Genomic DNA, 23,098 nt, shown 5'->3' with positions numbered 1-23,098 from the left:
ACATGCATGAAGTCCCTTCTGCTCATCAATGCTGCTTTTATCTGATCAAAAATACAGTCAAATGTGAAATTACGCTTTAAAATAACAGTTGTTTTCTTTGTGAATATATTGTAAAAATGTAATTTATTCCTGTGATCAAAGCATCATTACTCCAGTCTTCAGGGTCACGTGATCCTTCAGAAATCACTCTAATATGATGATTTGCTGCTCAAGAAATATACATTATTATTAATGTTGAAAATAGCTGTACAGCTATTTTTTTCAGGATTTTTTGATGAATAGAGTACAAAAAGAACAGCGTTTATTTGAAATGGGAATATTTTGTAACATTTATTTGCGGTCACCGTTTGGTCAATTTAACGTGTCCTTGCTTAATTTCTTTTAAAAATAAATCATACTCGCCACAAACTTTTAACATTAGGTGTATACTATATTTTACACAGTTGTTAATGTAATAGGAAAAGTACAGTATATACTGTGCAATAAGCTACCTACTCCAATTTAAATATTGTCTTTTGCCAAATAATCTGTAAACAAGACAAACTACACCATATTTTGGATCACATTGCAGAAGGTTTGAGTACAGAAGTCTCTTACCTGGGACGTGCTCTTCTGCAAATCTGATGGACACGATGTAGGTGCCCGGCTCAGTCGGACAATATGAGACGCCACAAGTGCCGTCCTCCATGTCTTCTGTCTGTATGTCCACCTTACTGGGACCCTCAATGGACAACGCCAAACCTCCATAACCTACCAACACAGTTATGCCGTTCAGGATTACCACAGATTACATCAGTGTTTTCCAACCCTGTTCCTGAAGACACAACAACACTACACATTTTAGATGTCTCCCTCACTGAGCCATATATATATATTTTGGTGCTGTGTCCCAATTCACATACTATCCATCAGGGCTTGACATTAACATTTTGCTCATCAGCCACTGTGGCTAGGGGTTTTCCATACAGACATTTTTAATGTCATCTCAATGTGGCAGCAGCAATTTAGGCTACTGTCACTTTAAGAGCTGACGCACGGATCCATTATACTGTTACACATGTGTTTTCCTTCTCAACTGTTTACATTCACTTAAAACAGAACTGACTATGTTTACGTGGATACTCACCAAGACCAGCATTTTGACATTATTTTGTGTGTATTTTGACTGTTTAAGTGCAATAAGCAGCGAAAAAGAACTCAATTTAGTACTGAGAGGTGGCTTTATGTGCAGCACTTTAGGTGTGAGCGCAAAATCTGCAGGAATGAGTCAAATTATGCGCAATCCCACATTGAAATTCAAGCCCTGTAACACCAACAATACTCATCCGGAGCAAATTAAGCGAGTGTGTGAGAGGAGGAGGGTTTGTGTCTCACTCGCTGTTGGAGAGATGAGAGAGAACGAGCAGCTAGTATCGTGTGTCTATTTTGCGGAAAATGAGTATTGGAAGTATTTCAGATTTTTTTAAGTATCTATGTATCGAAAAATCTATATTTTTTACAATACACCATTGCACTTGGCAGGTGTTAATGTCAGGCCCTGCTACCCGTCCTAAATAGTATTCATATTAAAGGTCCCGTTTTTCGTATTATTTTGAAGCTTTGATTGTGTTTACAGTGTGCAATATAACATGTGTTCATGTTTCGCGTGTAAAAAAACACAGCAGTATACAGATAAGTAAATTGTGTGAAAAATATTGTTTTCACTGTCCTCAAAACGGCTTGAAAGATTTCCCTGTTCTATGAAGTCCCTCCTTCAGAAACACGTAACGAGTTCTGATTGTGCCAGCGGTTCCCGTGTTGTGATTCGACAGCAGCTTAGCGCACGTTACCGGAAAGGTCCCGCCTCTTACCATAGCGGGGATGCATGCGCTCAATGATCTCTAAGTACAGCGTCCCTGGGAAAGCCAAACAATGGTGACTTGACTCCGGGATGAAAATAACAGCGTCTCGACGACATGGCGACAAACAAACTCTACAAACGCAACCGAACACAACGCTTCCTCTTCTCCACGCGGGAGCAACAAGACCACGCCCCCTTTTTCGCGTTTAAAATATCTCGCTTGGCATTGAACTTTGAGCTTTATAATTTTACAGGAATTATATATGCTCTAACAGCAACATTACACACTAACTAAAGTTTGAAAAATGGGATCACGAAGAACAGGACCTTTAAATTGTGTCCTAAATCATGAAATAGGTTTTCAAAAGATACCCAAATGGTCTTACGTTTTCCGGTTAGAATCTGAAGTGCAGATCCATGCACTCTCTACCGGCTAATATTGACCACAACCCATTGTGCGTTGGATGAGGATTTGAAAATGAATAAAAAGTGTTAAAAAAAAACTACAAACATGGGGAATGCAAGGTTTAGATAAAGGGGTTTGAGTGATTAAATGATCAGTACATCTCACCAGATGAAAAGATATTTAATAACTACATTATATTTAATCTGCAACAGCACTGTGAACATTTGTAATGATATGTTTGGCCATTACCTTTTAAATAAATCATTATGCAAACGGAAAACACATGAGGAGAGTCTCTGCATGAAAAAACCCACAGATCAACGTTCTACTACATTTCTCTCTGAAACAGCAGGAAATCAAATTAAATTGAATGTGGAGGATTTTAACTGTGACAAGATGATTGACAGGGCAGTTTAAACGGTGGCATGATTCACGTAACTAAGCAGCAATGATGATGATGATGATGATGATGAAGTAGTTTGTCCCATGGCTTGCCAACTTTTCTGCTACACACTCAAAAGTATGTACTTTTTCTTTACAAAAACATTAGATACTTTTAAGGCGTAGTATAAGTAGGTGAATTGGGATGCAGCGCTGGTCTTGGAGTCTCTACTAATGAGCTGATGAGTTGAATCAGGTGTGTTTGATTAGGAAGAGATTGAAAATGTTGGTGTTCCTCCAGGAAAACGGCTGGAAACACTGGATTAGATGCATCAACATCAATAAAAAGAGCTAACTGGATGCATGAGAAATAAAAGCATTTGATTGTACAAGACTTATGACAAGTTTAAAAGAGTGTGATATACTATATATTAAGGACTAATTGTATACATATTTGAAGTTCGTTGGGTAAGTGGAAATAATTTGCCGCTGTGGTACCAATTAAGTCTCCAATTTTCTTTCATTTCCACCCTTGAGCCACTTCACACAACCTGTTTGGATTATATTCTTAGCAATTAAGTGAATTGGAGAGCTTGAAAAAACATCATTAAGGGCCAGACGTCTTTGCAGACGAGGTTTATTTAGCGCTTATGTAGTTCGGTTAGGCGGTTAGAAGGTTAGCTGGTCTGAACAGAAGTCAAGCTCGACGTTTATCGTGAAAATTTTTGGTTATGAAGGAAAACATGCGAGGAGGAACGCGTTCTGTAAAGTGATGTTTATAACCTCAAATCCTTCAAAACAACAGTGAATCACTGCAGAGGAATGAGGAGAACTACTTCATCTCACGCTTGAAGCCTCTTGTTTGTGGGAAACGTTTATATCACCTACTTTTGGGAAAGAAATTGCTATGCGGTTGCAAATTCTGGTTGCTTAGTTACCCAAGTGAAAACAGCCCACTCTCAAATCTATGATATTTGGTTCTCTACATAGGGCTCAGGTGGGGCTAAGGACTTAAATCCTTAACCATATGTATGCATCCATGTATGACTATTATTTTTATTATTAATAATAATGTATAAATAGATAAAAAAGTTATTAATATCATTATATTACATAAAAACGTTATGAAATAAATAAATAAATAAATAAATAAAGATAAAAACAACAATAAATACAGATTAAGATAAATATATATATATTGTATTAAATTAATTAATAGCTAATTGTTATTTTTATTAAATAGAGATTACATTATATTATAATAAAAGATTATTATATGATATAATATAAAGCATATATTGTCATAAATTACTACAATATAAAATTGTTATTATTAATAATAATAATAATAGTAATACTACATCATAATAGCATTTATTAATAAATATACTAATTAACAATAGTTAAATACATAATTAACATTATAGAATATTATTATTAATGTTATAAATGATTTAGTATTATAATATTATAATTATTTATTAAATAATAAATAACTTTAATAAATTATTATTTATTAAAAAGTAGATAAACAATTATGATATATAATAGTTATTTTTAAAGATAAACATTGTAATAACAGTTATTAACTAAGTAATAGCTATTATTATTACTATTAAATAAGATAGATAGAGATAGAGATGTATATATATATATATAAATAAATAATACTTTATTATAAATATGTAATTATTATTAAATAAGATATACAAGTTATATATATTGTATTATAATATGTAACTATTATTTTAGAATTATTATACAATTTAAAAATACATATATTTTTAGATTATATAATAATAATAATAATAATAATGTAAAAGATTATACATTACAATAGTAACAATAATTAAAAATATATATTTTAGTTATTAAATAAATAAAAGATGAAATGAATGAATAAATCAATAAATAAATAAATAAATGATTATTATAATTTTTTTATAAAAAAAACAAAACAATCAATCTCTCACCAGCTTCCCTTGTGTCCACCACAAAGTCTGACATGTCGAAGGTGTGTCCCTCCACCAGACCCTGTCCGAAGACCTTCACTCTGCTGGCGTCTCCGATCTCAGACTGGACCACCATGATGGTGATGGGGCTGTTTGGCACATGCTGTCCGTTCTTCTTGATGCTCACCAGGTGCTCCCCAACTTCTCTTGGGATGAAGGAAATGCCTGAAGAACAAATGTCCAACCATGCGTTATCCAAAATAAATTCATAATTTGCAAAAAAAACACTAGTGAATGACAGATTTCAGACGTACCGATGTGGTTGTTCGGTTGTCTCTTGAGCAAACACGGCTCATCGCGACCAGAAGGGGCTTTGATGCTTGCGCTGAGAAGACTGAGATCCGTCTCAGTGATATCCAGAGAGAAATCCGCAGCGGATCCCAGCTTCACCTGGGACTTCCTCTTATTGTCTTCTGCACAGTCAAGTCAGCTTTATTTAAGTAGCGCTTCATACGATACAGATGGTTTCAAAGCAGCTTTACAGTAATAAACATATTTGAAGTTTGATATGTACCTGTGATCCTGGCCGTGAAGGGGCTTCCTGCGATGTGCTTGTCATTATAGCGGACGAGTATGTTGTAGTCTCCAGGCAGCATGGGCAGGTATGAAACACTGCAAGTGCCGTCTTTGTTGTCCACACAGCTGATCTCAGCCTTCGATGGACCTTCAATGGCCAAATCAAGGCCGCCTGATGAAAACACACAATGACCATGTTGTTATCCAGGCAGAGAGTTTTCTGGCCAACATGATTGTAATGTGTTTGTACACACCTTCAGAAGCATCTTCAGTGTAGATGGTGAACATGGCAGTTTTATTGGCGGTACCGTAGACCAGACCCGGTCCATATGCAGTCACGTTAGGGCTGTTTGAGTTGTTGACATAGAATTGCAGAGGGCTCTCTGAGAAAACAAACAACGCATTCAGTACGATGGCAGAAAACATACAACAGAATGGAGACATTACATTGAGGCAAAGCAGCCGCTGAACACGAGTGTTTTGAGAATCATAAATTATAAATCATTCTCAGAGGTGTTTTTGTTCTGAAATGCATCTAAAATGCATTTTAAATGTCTTATTTTCTTTTGATTTTGGTGTGAAAAATGACCTGGATGGTTTTCATGCAATTCACACATTAAATATATATAAAATACATAAATCAAATATATATAACTAATTTGCCTTTGTTTTGTTTGTGTCGTTGTGTTGTTTGTTTAAAGGTTGTGAATATGCATTTTATTTTGTTGCATGTTTACAAATAAGAACCCCACCCCCCCGCCCAAAAAAAAGATTAATATATAACAATTATTCTTTAAAAAAAAGAAAGAAATAAAAGAAAACTAGCACAATGATTATACAAGCTCATTGTTAATGCTGCCAGGATATCCTCAAGGAGCTGTGGACACTCCTAACAGAATAATTCAACTCTATAACACATTCTCCCAGCCTTATATGGAGAAACAAATCCATCGGAAGAGGCTCGACTATCGCATTCATGTGATATTTACTGAGGTTCCTGATGGCACTGGACCAGCGACTGGAAAACATGAAACTCCTGCCATAAAACAAGCACCTACATGAGGATCTGTACCCAACGCACCAGCTCCCAACACAGATTCCTCACGCCTGACGTCACCCATGAGATCTTTCACCACGCTATATAAATCAACAACTGATTTTGTGTGTCCGCCCTCAGTCAACTTAAACCTTTTCAAAGGTGAAGCCTTCTCAACCTTCACCCACACGCTCCCATGCAGCTCTGGGACAACGGAAGGCCTTAAAACAAATCCTGACAGCACATTCATCTCAGAGATGGGATGACTCATGCACGCTTGTGTACCTTGTTCCAGTAGGCAGTTTTAAAGAGTTCACAGAAAAATGTAAATCCCGTCTTACTCTTGTCTTTTTGAACCCATATGACTTTCTTCAGGACAAAACGAGATGTTTAGCAGAACCTTCAAGCTCTTTTTCATGAAACAAAAGGTCACCGTATGCATTATAATGGAAAATTGAACACTTCAAAAAAAACTAACAACATTAATGGATCCTAATGACATGAAGGTGAGCAAATGTGTGTGTGTGCGCTTCGTTAAATAGATTTGATGGTGCGTTGTGGAAAGAGCGGTCCTGGACTCTGACCTGGGATGTGTGAGCCGTTGAATTTAATGTGCATTTCGTGAAGTCCAGCCTCTGTGGGTGAGAACTTCACTGTGACCGTTCCGTCTTTGTTGTCGATGATCTCAGGCTGGGCGGTTTTACCTGACGGCATGTGAACCTCACCTGAAAGACAAACATTAAGGGTTTTGATTTTTGAACAAATATCACTGCAGATTTAGAGGAAATCACTGGCATGAAACACTTTATGAGTGATATATAAATTTAACTTTTGAAATGTCGTCATAAATATTTATACACGCACAGACACACAACATGCTTGTATACATACAAATGCATGCATACTTTCTTGAAAAAACAATTACAACCCTTTTTAGGACATTTTGACATTAATGTTGGCTAAATGTTAGAATAATGTGAATGAATGTTGTACTGACTTTAAATTATAATGATTCAATTAAATAGCTTTTTTTAATTACAGTAATTTAGGGGGAAGTTTGCTTGGTTTGCATGAAAATTTCATAATGAAAAATATCTTAATCCAAAAATATGCTTGATATTTTGTGGGGTGAAATATAACCCTGTTTTTAAAGACGCATTGAGCAGCACAAAACCCCTAAAGTTAAGAAAACCCTTAGTGAAAATTTGTTTTGAGTCGCTAATAAGGGTTTTCTTCAAGGGGTGTCTTGAAATCTCTCACCTGTGATTTCCCCCTTCCTAAACGTAAAGGGAATCACCATATCGAAAGGTCTGTAACCCGTCCCGTTCACACTGTTCGCAGGGATATATGCGCCATCTGTAACCTGTGAGGCAGGGAGTAGAAATCGGAATAAATGAGCGGACCGTGCAAACGCATCCGTTATAACTGCCTGTCAAACATTTCCATGTTTAGTCAAGTCTGTGCGATCCATTCTGAAAGCAAGAGCGCTGTGGACGAGAAAAGACATTAACAGCCCAGTGATTCAGCCACAGCAGAAGACAAACGTGTGTTAGACACGAAACGGAGGAAGACGGAGACTGTGACCGGCCCCCCAGCACACCTGACAAAGCAAAGCGGCCTGGAAAAGAGAGGATGACATGGAAGAAAAATCCCCAAACCATGGTAAACATCTCAGAAATAAGAAAAATGATAGTGTGCATAGAACGAAACATGCCGAGACATCATCTAATATGAGCCCAGCACAGATAGATGACACCAAAGGGGCTTTAGTGATATATGACTCCCCATTTCAACCTGGCGGGAATGAGGTAACCACTTTGAGAAGAATTACAACTGTGTGTTAAGTTTAGGTGCATATTATTAATAACTCTGTACCAAACAGCACAAAAGCTCCCAATCAGAATCTAGTAAACTGGACAGCACTTTAGAGACTATAGGAGCGAAACTATGCTCTCTAAGATGCTTCATTTCAGTCAATTTCAAAGCGCCCTTAGTATAGAAGGCCATGCTAAAAACAGTTAAAATTTAATTATTATATTACTAAATTATTCAAATTAAACTATTAATTAAAAAGTATTAAAATTAAACTTAAATCATTTAAATTAATTAAAATCTAATTGACTTAAATGATTTATTAAATGATTTTCATCTAAATGATTTAATTAAATTAAATAAATTAAAATTAAAAAGTATTACAATTAAATTTAAATTAAATAAATTACCAATTTTTTACCAATTCAGCCTGTGGGCAGAATTCTATTCTGCTCACAGACTGCATTTATTTAATCAAAAATACAGTAAAAACTGAAATATTACAATTGTAAACAACAGTTTTCTGTTTTAATACATTTTAAAAATGTTATTTATTCCTGTGGAGTAATGCTGAAAATTGAGCTTTGATCATTCTAATATGCTGATTTGCTGCTCAAAATAATATTTCTTACCATTATCAATATTGAAAACAGTTGCGCTGTTTAATATCGACCCAGAAACCTTTGAACGGTATTGTGTATTTTCAGACCTTTACAGTTCTGCTTTGTGGTTTTCTTAAACTTTATGTGGGTAGAAAGAAGCAGCACACAAACCACATAATAGTTCTGCACTGACTGAGGTTAATGTCAGAATAATGACCAATTTAAAACTGGTGTCCACTCCAAACAAAACTATGTCAGTCTAAACACTCAGGCGTCAAGTTTCCCTCTGCTTCTGTCATCAATGAAACGCACTAGTGGGAAAACCAGAGTGTGTTCAAGACTAATCTACGAGAGGAGGAGGAAATAGAAACCGATGAGCCATGAATAACCATTCCAACCATTTCCTGAAAGAAAGAAAAAAAGATGATTGGTTGATCAAAAACGAGGAGGAACGGAACAGAAACCCCTTGACCAACACAAACGAAAAGCACAAAGAGGTGAGTGGGCGGCATGTGTGCGGTCAGGAAGCTGGAGGTCAGTGCAAAGGCTGGAAGAGAGCGAATGGTGATAGCATTGAGTGGCTGGGGTGAGACGTGTATCTTTGTACCCAGGGCTGGAAGCCGACGCCTGGTGCCGCCTTTTGCTGTTGGACTGACTGCTGCTGCACCACGGGAACTTCATCTGTTGCCTGGGAAATGATATGCATGGACATGAAACTTCAGATGCATGAGGAACACGAAGAAACACTCAACGCAAGCATTCATACACAGACGCCAAAGTTGGGCCAATCCCGTTGTACATTCGTTCTTGTTGCTGTTGTGGTAACAAAACTCCATGTGTTATTATAACAGATAGATGGTGTAGATATAAACATGTTTACAGTTCAACCCAGATTCTTCACACAGTTGTCAGTTTACACCAACGTCTGCTATTGCACCACTTGCGCCAACACTTAGAATGTAGGGCTGCACGATTAGTATTTTCTACTTGCATTTTTTCTGAGAAAAAAATGAAAGATTTGTGGCACGATTTGCCCAACAAAAAAGTTACTTTATATCAAATCTACTACTACAAAATTACAGTACAAGTATTTATAGCTTTTGTAATTTTTAAATGTTAAATAAACAAGCTTTAATTTGGCAAAAAACTGGACAGAGTCCTTAAAGGAACACGCCGACTTTTTGGGACTTTAGCTTATTCACCGTATCCCCCAGAGTTAGACAAGTCCATACATACCATAACTCTGTCTGACGCACCCACCGCTAGCCTAGCTTAGCACAAAGACTGGAGGTAAATGGCTCCAGCTAGCCTACTGCTCAATAAGTGACAAAATGTCAACATTTTCCTATTTACATGTTGTGATGTGTGTAGTTACATCATGTACTAAGACCAACGGGAAATGAAAAGTTGTGATTTTCTAGAGCGATATGGCTAGAACTATACACTCATTCCTGCGTAATAATCAAGGAACTTTGAGCCGTTGAGTCTTAGTACACGATGTAACTATACACACAACATGTAAATAGGAAAATGTTGGCGTTATTTAGTCACTTATTAAGCAGTAGGCTAGCTGGAGCCATTTACCTCCAGTCTTTGTGCTTAGCTAGGCTAGCGGTGAGTGTGTCAGACAGAGTTATGGCACACACGGAGATGAGAATGCTGTGTATGAACTTATCCAACTCTGGGGGATACGGCGAATAAGCTTAAATCACAAAAAGTCAGGGTGTCCCTTTAAAGCTCCTCTTTTCTTGTCAACGGCCAGTTTTAAGCACTTCTCATTAAAAGTTTGGGAAAATGTGTTATGCATCGTTCATTCCGAAATGCACATTGTAAGCGACCCAAACTCAAAGTGAACCGAGACACTGCAAACACTGGATCATGAGCTGCTCGTGTAAACGAACACAGTGCTTCACTCTGAAACAAAGCCCATATATTTCATTAAATCGCAGTCTTTGTGATTTGATAACAGCACTATAACGTATAGCAATTACATTTTTATTCTGATTTATCTGTCTGAGAATGTTGTTGCGTTGTGTTATGAATTATGCACTGACGTAATCTGGAACACAAAGATGCATGAAATCAAGCTTGTGTTGCTAGAAGCGTTTGCTTTTGTTCTTATGTGCATGTTTCGGGCCTAAATCAAAACCTTACCCGTAACGTCCCAAGATATGAAAACATTAATGAAATAAGTGTGATCATTTGTCTTGATAATGCAAAGAAACTACATATTAATTCAGGAGGCACCCCTCCGAGCTCGAAAGAATGAAGTCCAGATGAGGATATGATGACACAAAGCGCCGAACCTTAAAAACGGGCCTGTATCTATTGCAGATTCTTAAAAACCTAAAGTCTCTTCAATATGGTTCTCCTTACGAGAGCAAGAGCTGATGTTATCACCGTTTGCTTCTCACCATGACTTTGAAGGGGCTCTTGGGGATGTTCTCCCCTCCAAACCGCACGTAAATAACGTAGTTCCCGGGCTTGGGCGCCGTGTAGAAGATGTCAAACGTCCCGTCCTCGTTCTCGATTACGTCAGCTTCCACCTCAGTGCCGTCCGGAGTGACCACAATGCAGGACACCTTCCCCTTCCCGGCTCCTTTAGCATTCACCACAAATCCAACTTCCTCTCCAATGCCAATGGTTGGCCCAATGCCAGGTCCTGGAGAACACGAAAATTTGCTTTGATATAAAAGCTTTCATTAGACTTTCAAGATCGATTTGCTTGAGCGGGACAGTGTTCTCTTATTCCACTGATCAAAGTTTTTTGTTTTTAAAAAAATATACACTGTTACTTTGTGTAACTGGATCCTATTGATCAGACAGCTTGGCCAAAATTCATAAAATGTATAAAGTAGTAATATTCTGCTCAAATTGGTTTTGTTTATAGCTGTGTGTGTCCAAACAAAGTCTAAAAGACCCCAGAAAATGAGTGTGACGTACCCGTGACCGTACACTTGCTGGCGTCTCCTGTAGTGGTCGCTCTCACTCTATATGGAGAAGTTGGGATCTCGTCTCCACCATACTTGATTACAATAGTGTAACGGCCCACCTTGTCGGGCACGTAAGACACTTTGTAGGTTCCATCCCGGTTGTCCTGAATGTTGGCTTTCTTGGGTTTACCATCCTGATCCTGAAACGCATGAAAAACCATATAAAAGTCCAGCAGGAGCACCTCAAACCTCCTGGAACAGTGACAGCAGATGTGGAGGTCCTCAGATGAACCGAGCAGCAGTTTAAAAACACTAAAAGACACAGAGAGGAGCTTCATCAACAAGAAAATAGATGGAGGAGGAAGAGGTTGAATTTCCCCCTGGATTTCCTGCTGCAGTTTGGCTTTCATAAGACGTCCATTTATCTCACTGCTGGCCTGCCGCATTGGTCGTGGCGCATGTATATGGAGTACAAAACTCCCGTCCAAATGGAGAAATCAAATCTAATCCTGGATAACCGGAGCAGTAACTTCTCAAAAGATAAAATAACATTGCAGAATTTATCTTTCAAACGTCTTTCTCTTGGATGCAGCATATGCAGCTATGTGGTACTTGTGGATCCTTATTCATCTTTTCCATCGCAAGTCAGAAATTGAATCCAAATGTTTTTTTACAGTCTGTTGGCTGTAGACTTCAAATCTACATATATTTCAGATGAAAATATAACAAATGTAAAATAATAAATCATATTTTAAAAGATATATTATAAATAAAATGTGTATATTATATCAAAATATTATATTTGTTTTTAATTATGTGTGTGTGTGCGTGTGCGTGTGCGTGTGCGTGTGTGTGTGTGTGTGTGTGTGTGTGTGTGTGTTGAGGCACTACTGCCTTTTATCATCATTTAGATCAATTCCAAACTTTTGACTGGTTTTGTGTGTAATATTTGTTTTATATATTATTCATCAAAGTCACCAGAGCAGGATCTTCTCAAAAGATAAAGTAACATGCTGATTCTAATAGAAGGATGCATGAAAGCATGATGTATGATTTTTGGAATATGCAACTGTGATACTTGTGGATCTTTTTCCTTTGAAAGTCACAAACTGAATCCAAATGTGATTTTACAGTCGGTTGGCTGATTGAAAACATTCTACTTCAAATCAACATCAAAAAACACATTTATATCAATCAGTGATATTCAAACATTAATCTGTTTCTTCAAAACCACAAGAGGAAGACGAGACTGAACATGTCAGTACTCACGGTAATCTGCACGGACAGTTGGCCTTCACCGGCATCCTTGGCATCGATGGTGAACTCGACTGGAAAGCTGGCGGAGAGACCCGTGGTCAGGCCGGGGCCGCTGGCACGCACCTTACTGGCATCATGAGTGGGCTGAACGCGGAGTTTGAACGGACTGAAAGAGATATTTGAAGGATTGATGAAATCTCTTTGACTACAGTAGCGCTCGCATCGAGTGAATCGAGCAAGTGAATCGATCAGAAGTACCTGCGTGGAATTTCCTCGCCTGCGTATTTGACCGCGACAGAGTACGAGCCCTCAACCGATGGAGTGTAGGCCACCGTGTGTGTGCCGTCACCATTGTCTGTAACGTTTACTGGTTCAGCCAAACCTGCAAACAACAACAACTTGGTTATAGTCATACAAAAACATTCAGGGGTATAACCAGTACTCATACTATTCAACAGTGGGATACAATATTCAAGTAGGTCATCTGGGTGCCAAAAATCTATGTTTTTGACTTTCTGGGACTAGTGTGACGAATGAATCAGAAGTAATATTAACTACGACTAACATATCTTGTCATTATTTGATTGGCCTGCCAAATACACGCTAAACATGCAACATGGTGAGAATGACAAAGCATCAAATACCGCTAGAAACATTTATTGTTGTATACAATTTCGAATATATATAAAAAATAATATTAAATAAATATGTTTAATACGTTCAGATAAATAAATAAATAGGTTTACTATGTGGCATGCTAGTATTTAAGAACAAAGCCCCCAAAAATAAATGAATAAAAATGAATAATAAATAAATTATGTATATTGTTTATTGTGCAGTATATTTAATTCAGAACAAAATAAAAAAGCAAGATAAATTAAATATATAAATAAAAAAAATGTTCAAGTATACACTGTGCAGCATGCTAGTATTTAATTGAGTGGAAAAAAATTAAATATGAATAATAATAATAATAATAATAATATTAATAAATACAATTTTAAAAATTAAAATAAAATGAAATAAAAAAAATTATTAAAATATATATGCATGTTTTTACCTTTAGGTCCAGTTACGGCTACAGACAACGGAGCGACACCAGCTTTACTGCAGTCCACAGTGAAGGACTGTGGGATTTTCGCTCGCACTCCAGAACCAACACCAGGTCCAGATATCTTCACCTTACTGGAGTCAACAACATCCTTTACGGGCACTTTGAACGGGCTTCCTATAATGGAAACAAAGATGAACACTTTCAGATTCAGACATTGACTAGTGTGTCCGTGCAAGCTAACGCAACTCAAATAGAGCTATTATAAGATAAGACTCAAGCCCAAGGTGCATAAGAAACAGGAAGCAGGTGAAAATACAAAAAAATTAAATAAAGCCTCCAGCCAATTCTAATGGGTAATAATAATAATTTACACAACATTTTTTGTTTGCAGAAACAGGCCGCAACAATGCTAGCATGTTTTATTCATTGCCATATAGTTGCTTACGTGTTCTGAGAGAGTTTGGACTTTTTTATGAGTCTGTAGTCTGATTAATCTCAACTTTCCAACAACTCTGTCATCCTCTGAAATATTGCTCTAGCAAGATCTATACAGTTGATTTAAACAATCTGCATCCATATGGGAGAATCGCACTATGTGGTCTTGGCACGGTGAATGTTTTCAATGAAACGCGAGCCCATAATGTCCACCAGTGAGAATGTGGTAGCCTGCTCTCCTCAGATACGGGAGATCTTGTTTCCCGGGTGTAATACTAATGAAAACAAATTTGCGGGATAGTTCAAGTAGTTTTGCAGGGGGAAACTGGGACTCCAGTTAAAAACATGCTCCAGTAATGCTTTCTTCAGGTCTGAATTTAAAGTGCTAATGTACCTGTAATGTGTTTTCCTCCATATGTGATGTTGACATCATACAGGCCAGGCACGTACGGGGTGTATTCCACATTACAGCTGCCATCTTTGTTATCTTTGCAGGACATTTTAGACTCTGATGGGCCTTCTACGGTTATTCCCAAACCACCAATACCAGCTCCTCTGTACAGATCAGAAGGTAAAACGGTCATTTTATGTTCTTGGTAGTATACAGAACAATATCTGCACAAGCATTCAAAATGTTTGAAATGTTTTAGAAAGAAGTCTCTTACGCACACTAAGACTGCATTTATTTGATCAAAAATACAGCTTTTATGTGTTGAAATAATACAATTTGTAATGGAAATTAAATGCATTGCAACATTTAAGCTATTAAAGGAATAGTACACACATCATTAAAATAAAAGTTAATTTTTTTTAATTAAATTTTATGTAAACCATTAATTTAAAACTCATGCTCTAATTAAATATCACTCATTAATTCCATTTTTTGGGGTGGTCAGTAAGATTTGCTGAGTAAAGCTGCATTTATCTGAACAAAAATAAAATAACTTTTCTATTTGAATATATTTAAAAATGTAATTTATTCCTGCGATCAAAGCTGTATTTTCAGCATCATTACTCCAGTCTTCAGTGTCACATGATCCTTCAGAAATCATTCTAATATGATGATTTGCTGCTCAAGACACATTTATGATTATTATCAATGTTGAAAACAGTTGTGCAGCTTAATTGTTTTGTGAAACTATTTTGTGATTCATATAAAATTGAAAAGAACAGCAATTATTTGAAATAGTAAAGATATTTTATAATATTACAAAAGCTTTCCATCGCTTTTGAATGCATCCTTGCTGAATAAAAGTATACATTTCTTAACAAAAAAAATCGTACTGACCCCAAACTTTTGAACCGTAGTGTAGATAAATATTATAAGAGTTAAAAGCTTTTTTTGACACCTGGTGATGATTGAGAACTTGTTGGATTTGTCGGTCAGCGCTTCTTCTAGACCCGGGCCCTTGGCCTGCACACGTGAGGGGTCACATCCCTCTCCCACTCCCACCTGGAACGGACTCTTTGGAACCGGAGTCTCATCGTACAGAATCTCCAAACTGTGGACTCCTACATTTGAGTAGACAAAAGAAAAATAATCAGTCAGATTCTTAGAAAGAAGCTTATGATGCTTTCAAGTCCTTAATCAATCATAGCCGTTCAGCCGCTGAGAATGATAAGCCTGTCCCCTCATAAATGTGGATAAATTAGGTGTATTTTCTGGAAAGTTTTATTGCGGTTCTTAAAAATATTCACAAAAAAACACCAGATGAAACCAGTAGCCTTCCTGCTTATAATTGTGGTTTCGATTCTCAAGGAACACATGAACAGAATTTTTTTTTAGCTTGGCATTGCATTCATCTTGTCGCTTTGGATAAACGCATTAGCCAAGTGCATAAATCTAAACCAGTATTTGTTGGGAAGAAACATTTTTAAGGAGGATTTCGTCAATTGTACCGTTCTCAAATGGCGTGTATTCCACGTTGTAAGTGCCATCGCCGTTGTCATTGATGACGCAGTCTGTAGAAGCACCTGATGGGTTCTTCACACAAGCTTTAATGTGTTTCCCGCCAGTTTTGGTCAAAGCTTGTGCATCCACCGTGAAGTTAGTCGTGGCTTCTCTGAAAACTCCTGCAGACCAGAGAGGAAAAGCACACAAAGATGAGAGCATTGACTTCATTGAAGACGTTTTCCTTTGTTAAAATGGCATCGCATTTGAAGTAAAATGGGCATCTTTATCGTCTTGCACTGAAGGCACAAATCTACATATGCAAATAGATAAAGTGATAAAATAAAAACTTAAATCAATCATTACGCCATTTAGAGCATAACGCATGAAGGCCTCCATAAAATAAATTTCTTTGAACAGATTTTTTTAACGAAAGCAGAGAGAAAGGGAAGAATCATGGAAGCCAACATCGAATAGAAAAGTTTTCGAAAATCGTTTTCCTACAAGGAATATGACGCATTTGTCCTTAAAAGTGACGTCAATACCTTCTTCTGCAACTCCTGGTCCAAACACTTTCACTTTGCCGGTATCAACAGCTGGATCCACGTTCACTTTGGCGGGGAAGTTGGGAACGGTCTTCCCTCCGTACTTCAGCTGTAGAGTGTACATGCCTGCAGTCAGCGGGATGTAGGTGACCGTGTAGGTCCCGTCCTTATTGTCCAGAACTTCTGTCTTTGCCTTCGCTCCGGAATCAGACTCGGCCTGCAGCGTCAACTGTCCAGGTCCAGCTTTGGTGCAGTCAACATTCAGCACACTGATCTCGCCAACCTTGCCTCGCTTCAGCCCGGAGCCAGACGCCACCACCTTGGTGGGATCAAAGGGGTACTGTATGTCAGCGTGGAAGGGCGAGCCGGGAATATGGACGTCCTCGAAGAGAATGTTGACCAGGTACTCTCCAGGCTCGGTGGGGAGGTACGACACAGAGCAGGTGCCGTCGCCATTGTCAGAGCACTCGATTTTGGCTTCGGTTGGACCCTCGACGGTAAGGCCGAGTCCCCCGGTGCCTGCGCCCTTGGTGTCGATGGTAAATTCTGCAGGGTTCGCTACAAGACCACCCTTCAATCCTGGACCAAACGCCTTAACCTGTACAGACAGAAGTACTTTGTAATAAGTGTTGGGGGTAACACATTACAAATAACTTGAGTTACGTAATATTACTTTTTCCAAGTAACTAGTAAAGTAACGCATTACTTTTCAAATTTACAACAAAATATCTGAGTTACTTTTTCACATTAATTTGACTGACAGCTCTCCTGCCCCCATGTTGAGAAAAATAAGTGCAGAGGCGTGTGTGTGAACATGAGGGTTATTGTAGTTCTAGACTAAATGTGAGTATTTATTAATCACACTTGCACGTTAAAGATTCGGTACTCCTCAAAATGAATAAAATCAGTCAAATGCAAAATCAGAATACTATGTAAACCTCCAATAATTAAATGTTAAATAAAACAACTATTTGTATGCATAATCTACCTTTATATTTAATTTACCAAATGTCTTGCTGCTGACCTTTGATGATGAAAATTACTAGATTTGTTGCTTTTTTTTATTGGTAAAACTTTTCACCTGCATCATATCCCATTATCCAGAATGGCAGCACAGCAGAGCTGCGCCCTCTACTGTTCATGCTTGAATTTGCATTTTTACCTCCGCCTGAGGCTTTTTATTTCAATTTTGGTATGAAGAGGTCTTTTCCGTTGCACAAAAATATAATTTTTTGTTATAAAAAAACCCCCAAAAACAAGCCCAGCCCAGGTGAGAAAAAGTAATGCAAAAGTAACGTAACGCATTACTTTTCTTAAAAAGTAACTAAGTAACTCAATTAGTTACTTTTTAAGGGAGTAACGCAATATTGTAATGCATTACTTTTCAAAGTAACTTTCCCCAAACCTGTTTGTAACAATGACTTTGTCTTCTAAAAGAAATTGAATGATGCTTCGGCTTCAACATACTTTGCTGGGATCAGGAGGCAGCATGGCTTCAACTTGGAAAGGACTCCCTGGCACTGGATTGCCATCATAGACGACCTCCACCACGTAAACACCCTCCTCTTTGGGGATGTACTTCACCAGACTGGCTCCTTTACCAGGTTCAACCACGCAGGGCACGGATTTCCCTGACGGGCTGGTGATCTTAACTTCCAGTTTGCCCTGTCCACCTGCTCCACTTGTGCCAATGGCAAACTCTTGATCCTCACCCACTTGAACTCCTGAAATATAACATTAAACAGACTTTTGTTATTAAATAAAATAAAGGGAAAAAAACGAATTAAAATTAATTATAAATAAAATACATGATTTTCCAGGCCATTGACTTGGATCTTATTTTAAAACACAAAAATAATTAATTAATTAAAATGAACAATTTAAATAAACAAGTAATGAATTAAATAAGAAAATTAATAAATAAGTAAAATAAATAAACTATAACAAACTTTGATTTTCAATTCCATGCACTTGTATCTTGGATTACATTTTAAATAAATAAATGGCTAATAAATAAAATATTATATTATATTACATATTATATTTTATTATATTATCTTATAGACCTAGATCTTATACTAAAACGCAACAATTATTTAATTAAAATAAACGATTAATTTAAGTAAACAAATAATGAAGTAAACAAGAAAATAAATAAGAAAATAAATAACTTCCGGTTTTCCATTAAATCCACTTTTATCTTGGATTAAATAAAAATAAATGCCTTAATAAATGTATATATTATATTTATTATATTATATATTATATTATATTATGATTTTTCAGGCCGTCCACTTATTTTGAAATGCATTAATTAATTAATTAAAATAAACAATGAAGTAAATAATGACATACGATTTTCCAGGCCATCGACTTTGATCTTGCTAAGGTCCAACGGAGCCGCAACACCAACAGCGAAGGGGCTTTTAGAAATAGGGTCACCACCAAAGGTCACCGTTATCACCATCTCCCCCTAAATTGGTACAGCAAACCAGAATGAAGATGCCAGAACATAAATACTGAAAGTATTGATGTCCAATTTGCTCATTTAAACTGCTTTCAAATCAGTTGGCTCTCCATTGCAGATCCCTACCTGCTGAACTGGTGTGTACTTGACAGTCTGGGAATAGTCATAGTTGTCAATGATCTCAAAGTCTTGGACGGGCTGTCCTTTATTAGGTCCGGAAAACTGAACGTTCAGAGGAGCTTTGCCAGCTCCTTTGGTGTAAACGGTAAAGTGTGTTGGTTTTCCGCTCTCCACACCTGAGACACGCATGGGAAAATCGGGACTCATGAGTCATCCAATTAAACCCAGATTCTTGATAAGATCAAACCGTTTAACAACAAATCCAACCTGCTCGGGCGAGTCCTGGTCCTTCTGCTTTTACTTTGGAGGCGTCATGTGAGGGATCCACTTTAACACGGAATGGACTGACCGGAATTTCCTGAATTTTTAATGAAAACACCAAACGTTTGTACAAGGATTCAAAAAAGTGTTTTCTGCTTATCTCTATGGTGGTCACTCACTTGATCAGTAAAAAGGACTTTGATTGTGAGCCGCCCGGCTCCAGGGGGGACGTATTTGACAGTGATGGTGTCATTGGCATTGGGAATGATGTCAAAATCAACATCCTCTTCTTTATCACTGATGACATTAGCCTCACACTTGATTCCAACACTTACATCACCTGAAAGAAAAAGTGTATAACTCACACATGAAAGTGCACAGATGTTGGTGTACGCAGTGAACGTGCATTACCTTCTCCAGCTTCTGTGCAGTCCACGGTAAAGTGGGTCGGCTCGTGAGCTTTCAGTCCGGTTCTCTCGACTCCTGGGCCGAACACTTTCACTTTGTGTGGGTGGCATCCCTTTCCGACAATCACCTACAGGAATAAAGTCTCCTGAATGTTAATTACAGCAAGTAATGTTACTAGAGAATAAGAAAAAAAAAAACACACACAGCTAAAAGTCTTCATTGCACATTCTGAGAGAGAAAAAATAATGCAAATCAAGTCAGTTGATGCATTTTTAGGGTGCATAAAGAAAAAGTTAGTATTTGAGTCATTTTTCCACTTCATTCAAGACAACCGGGAAAATACAATTGAAACTCAAACTCACATAAATCACACAACAACAGACATTAAACATGTGAAGTATTATCATTTATTGAAAGTGACATTTTAAAAACATGTATTCAGTCATGAATCAAACACTTAAATGCTTTATGAAAGTCCCTTTTCCCCTCCGCAGACATAAACATGTTAGTACTTAGTTTGAATGCTGCGTTTTTCCAGAGTCTTTAACATTTAGTGTTTGCATGAGCAGTCAAGTGAAAGCAAGTTCCATTCTTCAAACTACACAGTGAGTTTGCCTTGTGAAATGAACCGTAAGGACCACAAAAGCACGATTATAGAGTGACACATGAACAAATGTTCACGTTGAACTTTGTAACACTATACTTATAAAGGAGTAATCCTTCAATTCATGTGTGCACTTAGCATTTATCATTATTAGTTCAGTCATATGTTCTGTTATCATAAATAAATAATTCCTATATTAAAAGGAACACTCCACTATTTTTGAAAATAGGCTCATTTTCCGTCTCCCCTGAGTTTTACCGTTTTCTAATCCATACAGCCGATCTCCTTTTAGCATAGCTTAACATAGATCATTGAATCTGATTAGACCGTTAGCATCTCGCTCAAAAATGACCAGAGTTTCGATATTTTTCCCATTTAAAACTTGACTCTTCTGTAGTTACATTGTGTACTAAGATGGACGGAAAATGAAGGGCTGCGATTTTGTATGCCGATTTGGCTAGGAACTATACTCTCATTCCTGCGTAATAATCAAGAGCTTTGAGCCGTACCATGAGTGCAGCGGCACAATGATATTACACAGCGCCTGAAAATAGTCCCCAGAGCTCCCTGTGTAAGCAGGTTGTGACGCTGGTTATGTTGATGGAAGTTAGCCTATTTTCAGGCGCTGCGTAATATCCTTGCGCCTTTGACTCTTTGGTCATTTTAGAGCGAGATGCTAACGGTCTAATCAGATTCAATGATCTATGCTAAGCTATGCTAAAAGTGCTACCGCCAGACCCGGAGATCGGCTGAATGGATTCAAAAACAGTAAAACTCAACTTTTTAACTCTAGGGGAGTTGGAAAATTAGCCCATTTTCAAAAATAGTGGCGTGTTCCTTTAAATCAAGTAAATCAAGCTTCATTCTTGAATTCTGGAAAAAAGCAACTCTGGATTGCAAACACCATAATACAACATTATACAATCATCGAAGTAGTGTTGTTATAATCGAATACAATCTCCTACTGTGCAAAATTATTATGTCTGAAAATAACTGAAATTGAAAGTAATTTTAAATCACTTGGTGTTACAAACACTGATTTGTGTGCTTTTGTAGTAATAGAAGCAATAATGAGAAAACAGACAAAAGCATTAGATTAATTAATTAATTAAAAAAAACTAAAAAAAACAAAAAAGCAATTGAATTTGGATCTGATTGTCTGATTCAAAATGTGATTATTTAGCAAAAATTATATATTTGCAAGTATTAGAGAACAAAATAGTGCTTTTGCTCATCCTGCTAATCTTAAGAAACATGCAATGTAAATCACAAATCTTGTAATCATTTATCCTTGCGTTTTATTTCCTGAAGCCAGATCATAAAAACAAAATGACCAGCTGAAATTATTTGATAGAAAAGCAGTGACGCTCCACAATGAAGGTGGTTATGATGATGACAGGTTTATATTTGGCAGTGGAAGTGTTAAGAGCATCAGCGTTAGTTAGTATGAGAAGTTCCTCTACTGAAGTCTCCTCTGTGTTTGTGTTAGCGGTTATGACCTCTGACTCTGCTGGTCTTACCCTGAAGGGGCTGTTGGGTACACTGACCCCTCCCCAGGTCACAGCCAGCGTGTGTTTGACAGCGGAGGTCGGTGTGTATGAGCAGGAATAGATGTCATCAGATTTGCTCTTCACCTTCACATCGATGGGGGCGCCATCTGCATCCTGGGAAAATCAACCAATTCAAATGCAACATGGGTGAAAGTTCAACTCGCATTCAGCGCACACACTTATTAGCTGATGCTCCACCAAACCTGTGCAATGATTTTCAGGGGTCCGTGTCCTGCATCTTTGGCCTCGACGGTGAACTCAGCAGGCTTGTTTATGATACAGCCGGACTTCTCCAATCCTGGTCCATAAGCCCTGACCTACAAAACATCCGAGAACATTTGAACAAAAAAAAAAAACGTTTTCTCAGTGGTCATACCAGAGAACCTAATAAATACATGTGTCAAATACTTTACTTTGGGTTTGCTGGATTTTGTTTGCACTGATAATAATTAACAGTTACAAATTATTTTGTACTATTTTTTGCAGTAAAAGAAATGCACTAAGCAAGGATGCCCAAATATTTTTTGAAATATGTGATTTTGCTCATCGTATCCTTTTTTTGGTCTTTTTATTTATTTATTTATTTATTTCTTTTAATTTTTTTTTTTAATTTTTTTTTATGGATGTAAGTATGTAAGTATGTAAGTATGTAAATGTAAAATGAATAATACAAATATGCATATTTAAAAATGTTGGTATATGGTGCAAAATATTTATATAATTTCAATTGAGGCAATCTATTATAATTTGTATACAAATGTTTAATTTAATTTAATTTTTCAATCTTTATAATGATTTGAGAATAAAATCTCACTTCACAATTAATGCAATGCAGTTTTAAAAACAAATTTAATAAAAATTACAATAATGAAAATGGCTTATAATAATTACAAAGAAAAAAAAAACAGGACACAACAATGAGAATTTGGGGTGGAAAATGTGCTTAATTGTAATGAAAATGTTTTTTT

The 23,098-nt window shown here is 37.1% G+C and overlaps 1 protein-coding gene across 1 annotated transcript in view; it reads right to left on the bottom strand.

The window, feature by feature from the left end:
• Positions 1-23,098, bottom strand: part of flnba (filamin B a) — a 95,282-nt gene that overhangs the window by 19,454 nt on the left and 52,730 nt on the right. The window contains exons 12-36 of the mRNA XM_079844568.1: positions 22,334-22,447; positions 22,101-22,244; positions 19,980-20,103; positions 19,748-19,908; positions 19,575-19,665; positions 19,314-19,483; positions 19,076-19,193; positions 18,188-18,444; positions 16,721-17,318; positions 16,184-16,357; positions 15,634-15,796; positions 14,679-14,839; positions 13,856-14,023; positions 13,054-13,177; positions 12,808-12,961; positions 11,549-11,738; positions 11,020-11,267; positions 9,213-9,293; positions 7,452-7,554; positions 6,776-6,916; positions 5,410-5,538; positions 5,154-5,327; positions 4,894-5,052; positions 4,601-4,804; positions 598-750 (exon numbers count right to left, since the gene is read on the bottom strand). Coding sequence (XP_079700694.1) covers positions 598-750; positions 4,601-4,804; positions 4,894-5,052; positions 5,154-5,327; positions 5,410-5,538; positions 6,776-6,916; positions 7,452-7,554; positions 9,213-9,293; positions 11,020-11,267; positions 11,549-11,738; positions 12,808-12,961; positions 13,054-13,177; positions 13,856-14,023; positions 14,679-14,839; positions 15,634-15,796; positions 16,184-16,357; positions 16,721-17,318; positions 18,188-18,444; positions 19,076-19,193; positions 19,314-19,483; positions 19,575-19,665; positions 19,748-19,908; positions 19,980-20,103; positions 22,101-22,244; positions 22,334-22,447 — 4,303 coding nt within the window. The remainder of the gene's footprint in view (positions 1-597; positions 751-4,600; positions 4,805-4,893; positions 5,053-5,153; positions 5,328-5,409; positions 5,539-6,775; positions 6,917-7,451; positions 7,555-9,212; positions 9,294-11,019; positions 11,268-11,548; positions 11,739-12,807; positions 12,962-13,053; positions 13,178-13,855; positions 14,024-14,678; positions 14,840-15,633; positions 15,797-16,183; positions 16,358-16,720; positions 17,319-18,187; positions 18,445-19,075; positions 19,194-19,313; positions 19,484-19,574; positions 19,666-19,747; positions 19,909-19,979; positions 20,104-22,100; positions 22,245-22,333; positions 22,448-23,098) is intronic.

Source organism: Gobio gobio (genome assembly GCF_949357685.1).
Source record: "Gobio gobio genome assembly, chromosome: 19".
NCBI lineage: Eukaryota > Metazoa > Chordata > Actinopteri > Cypriniformes > Gobionidae > Gobio > Gobio gobio.
Note: the sequence above shows the minus strand (reverse complement) of the source record. Positions and strands in the feature narration are given on the sequence as shown.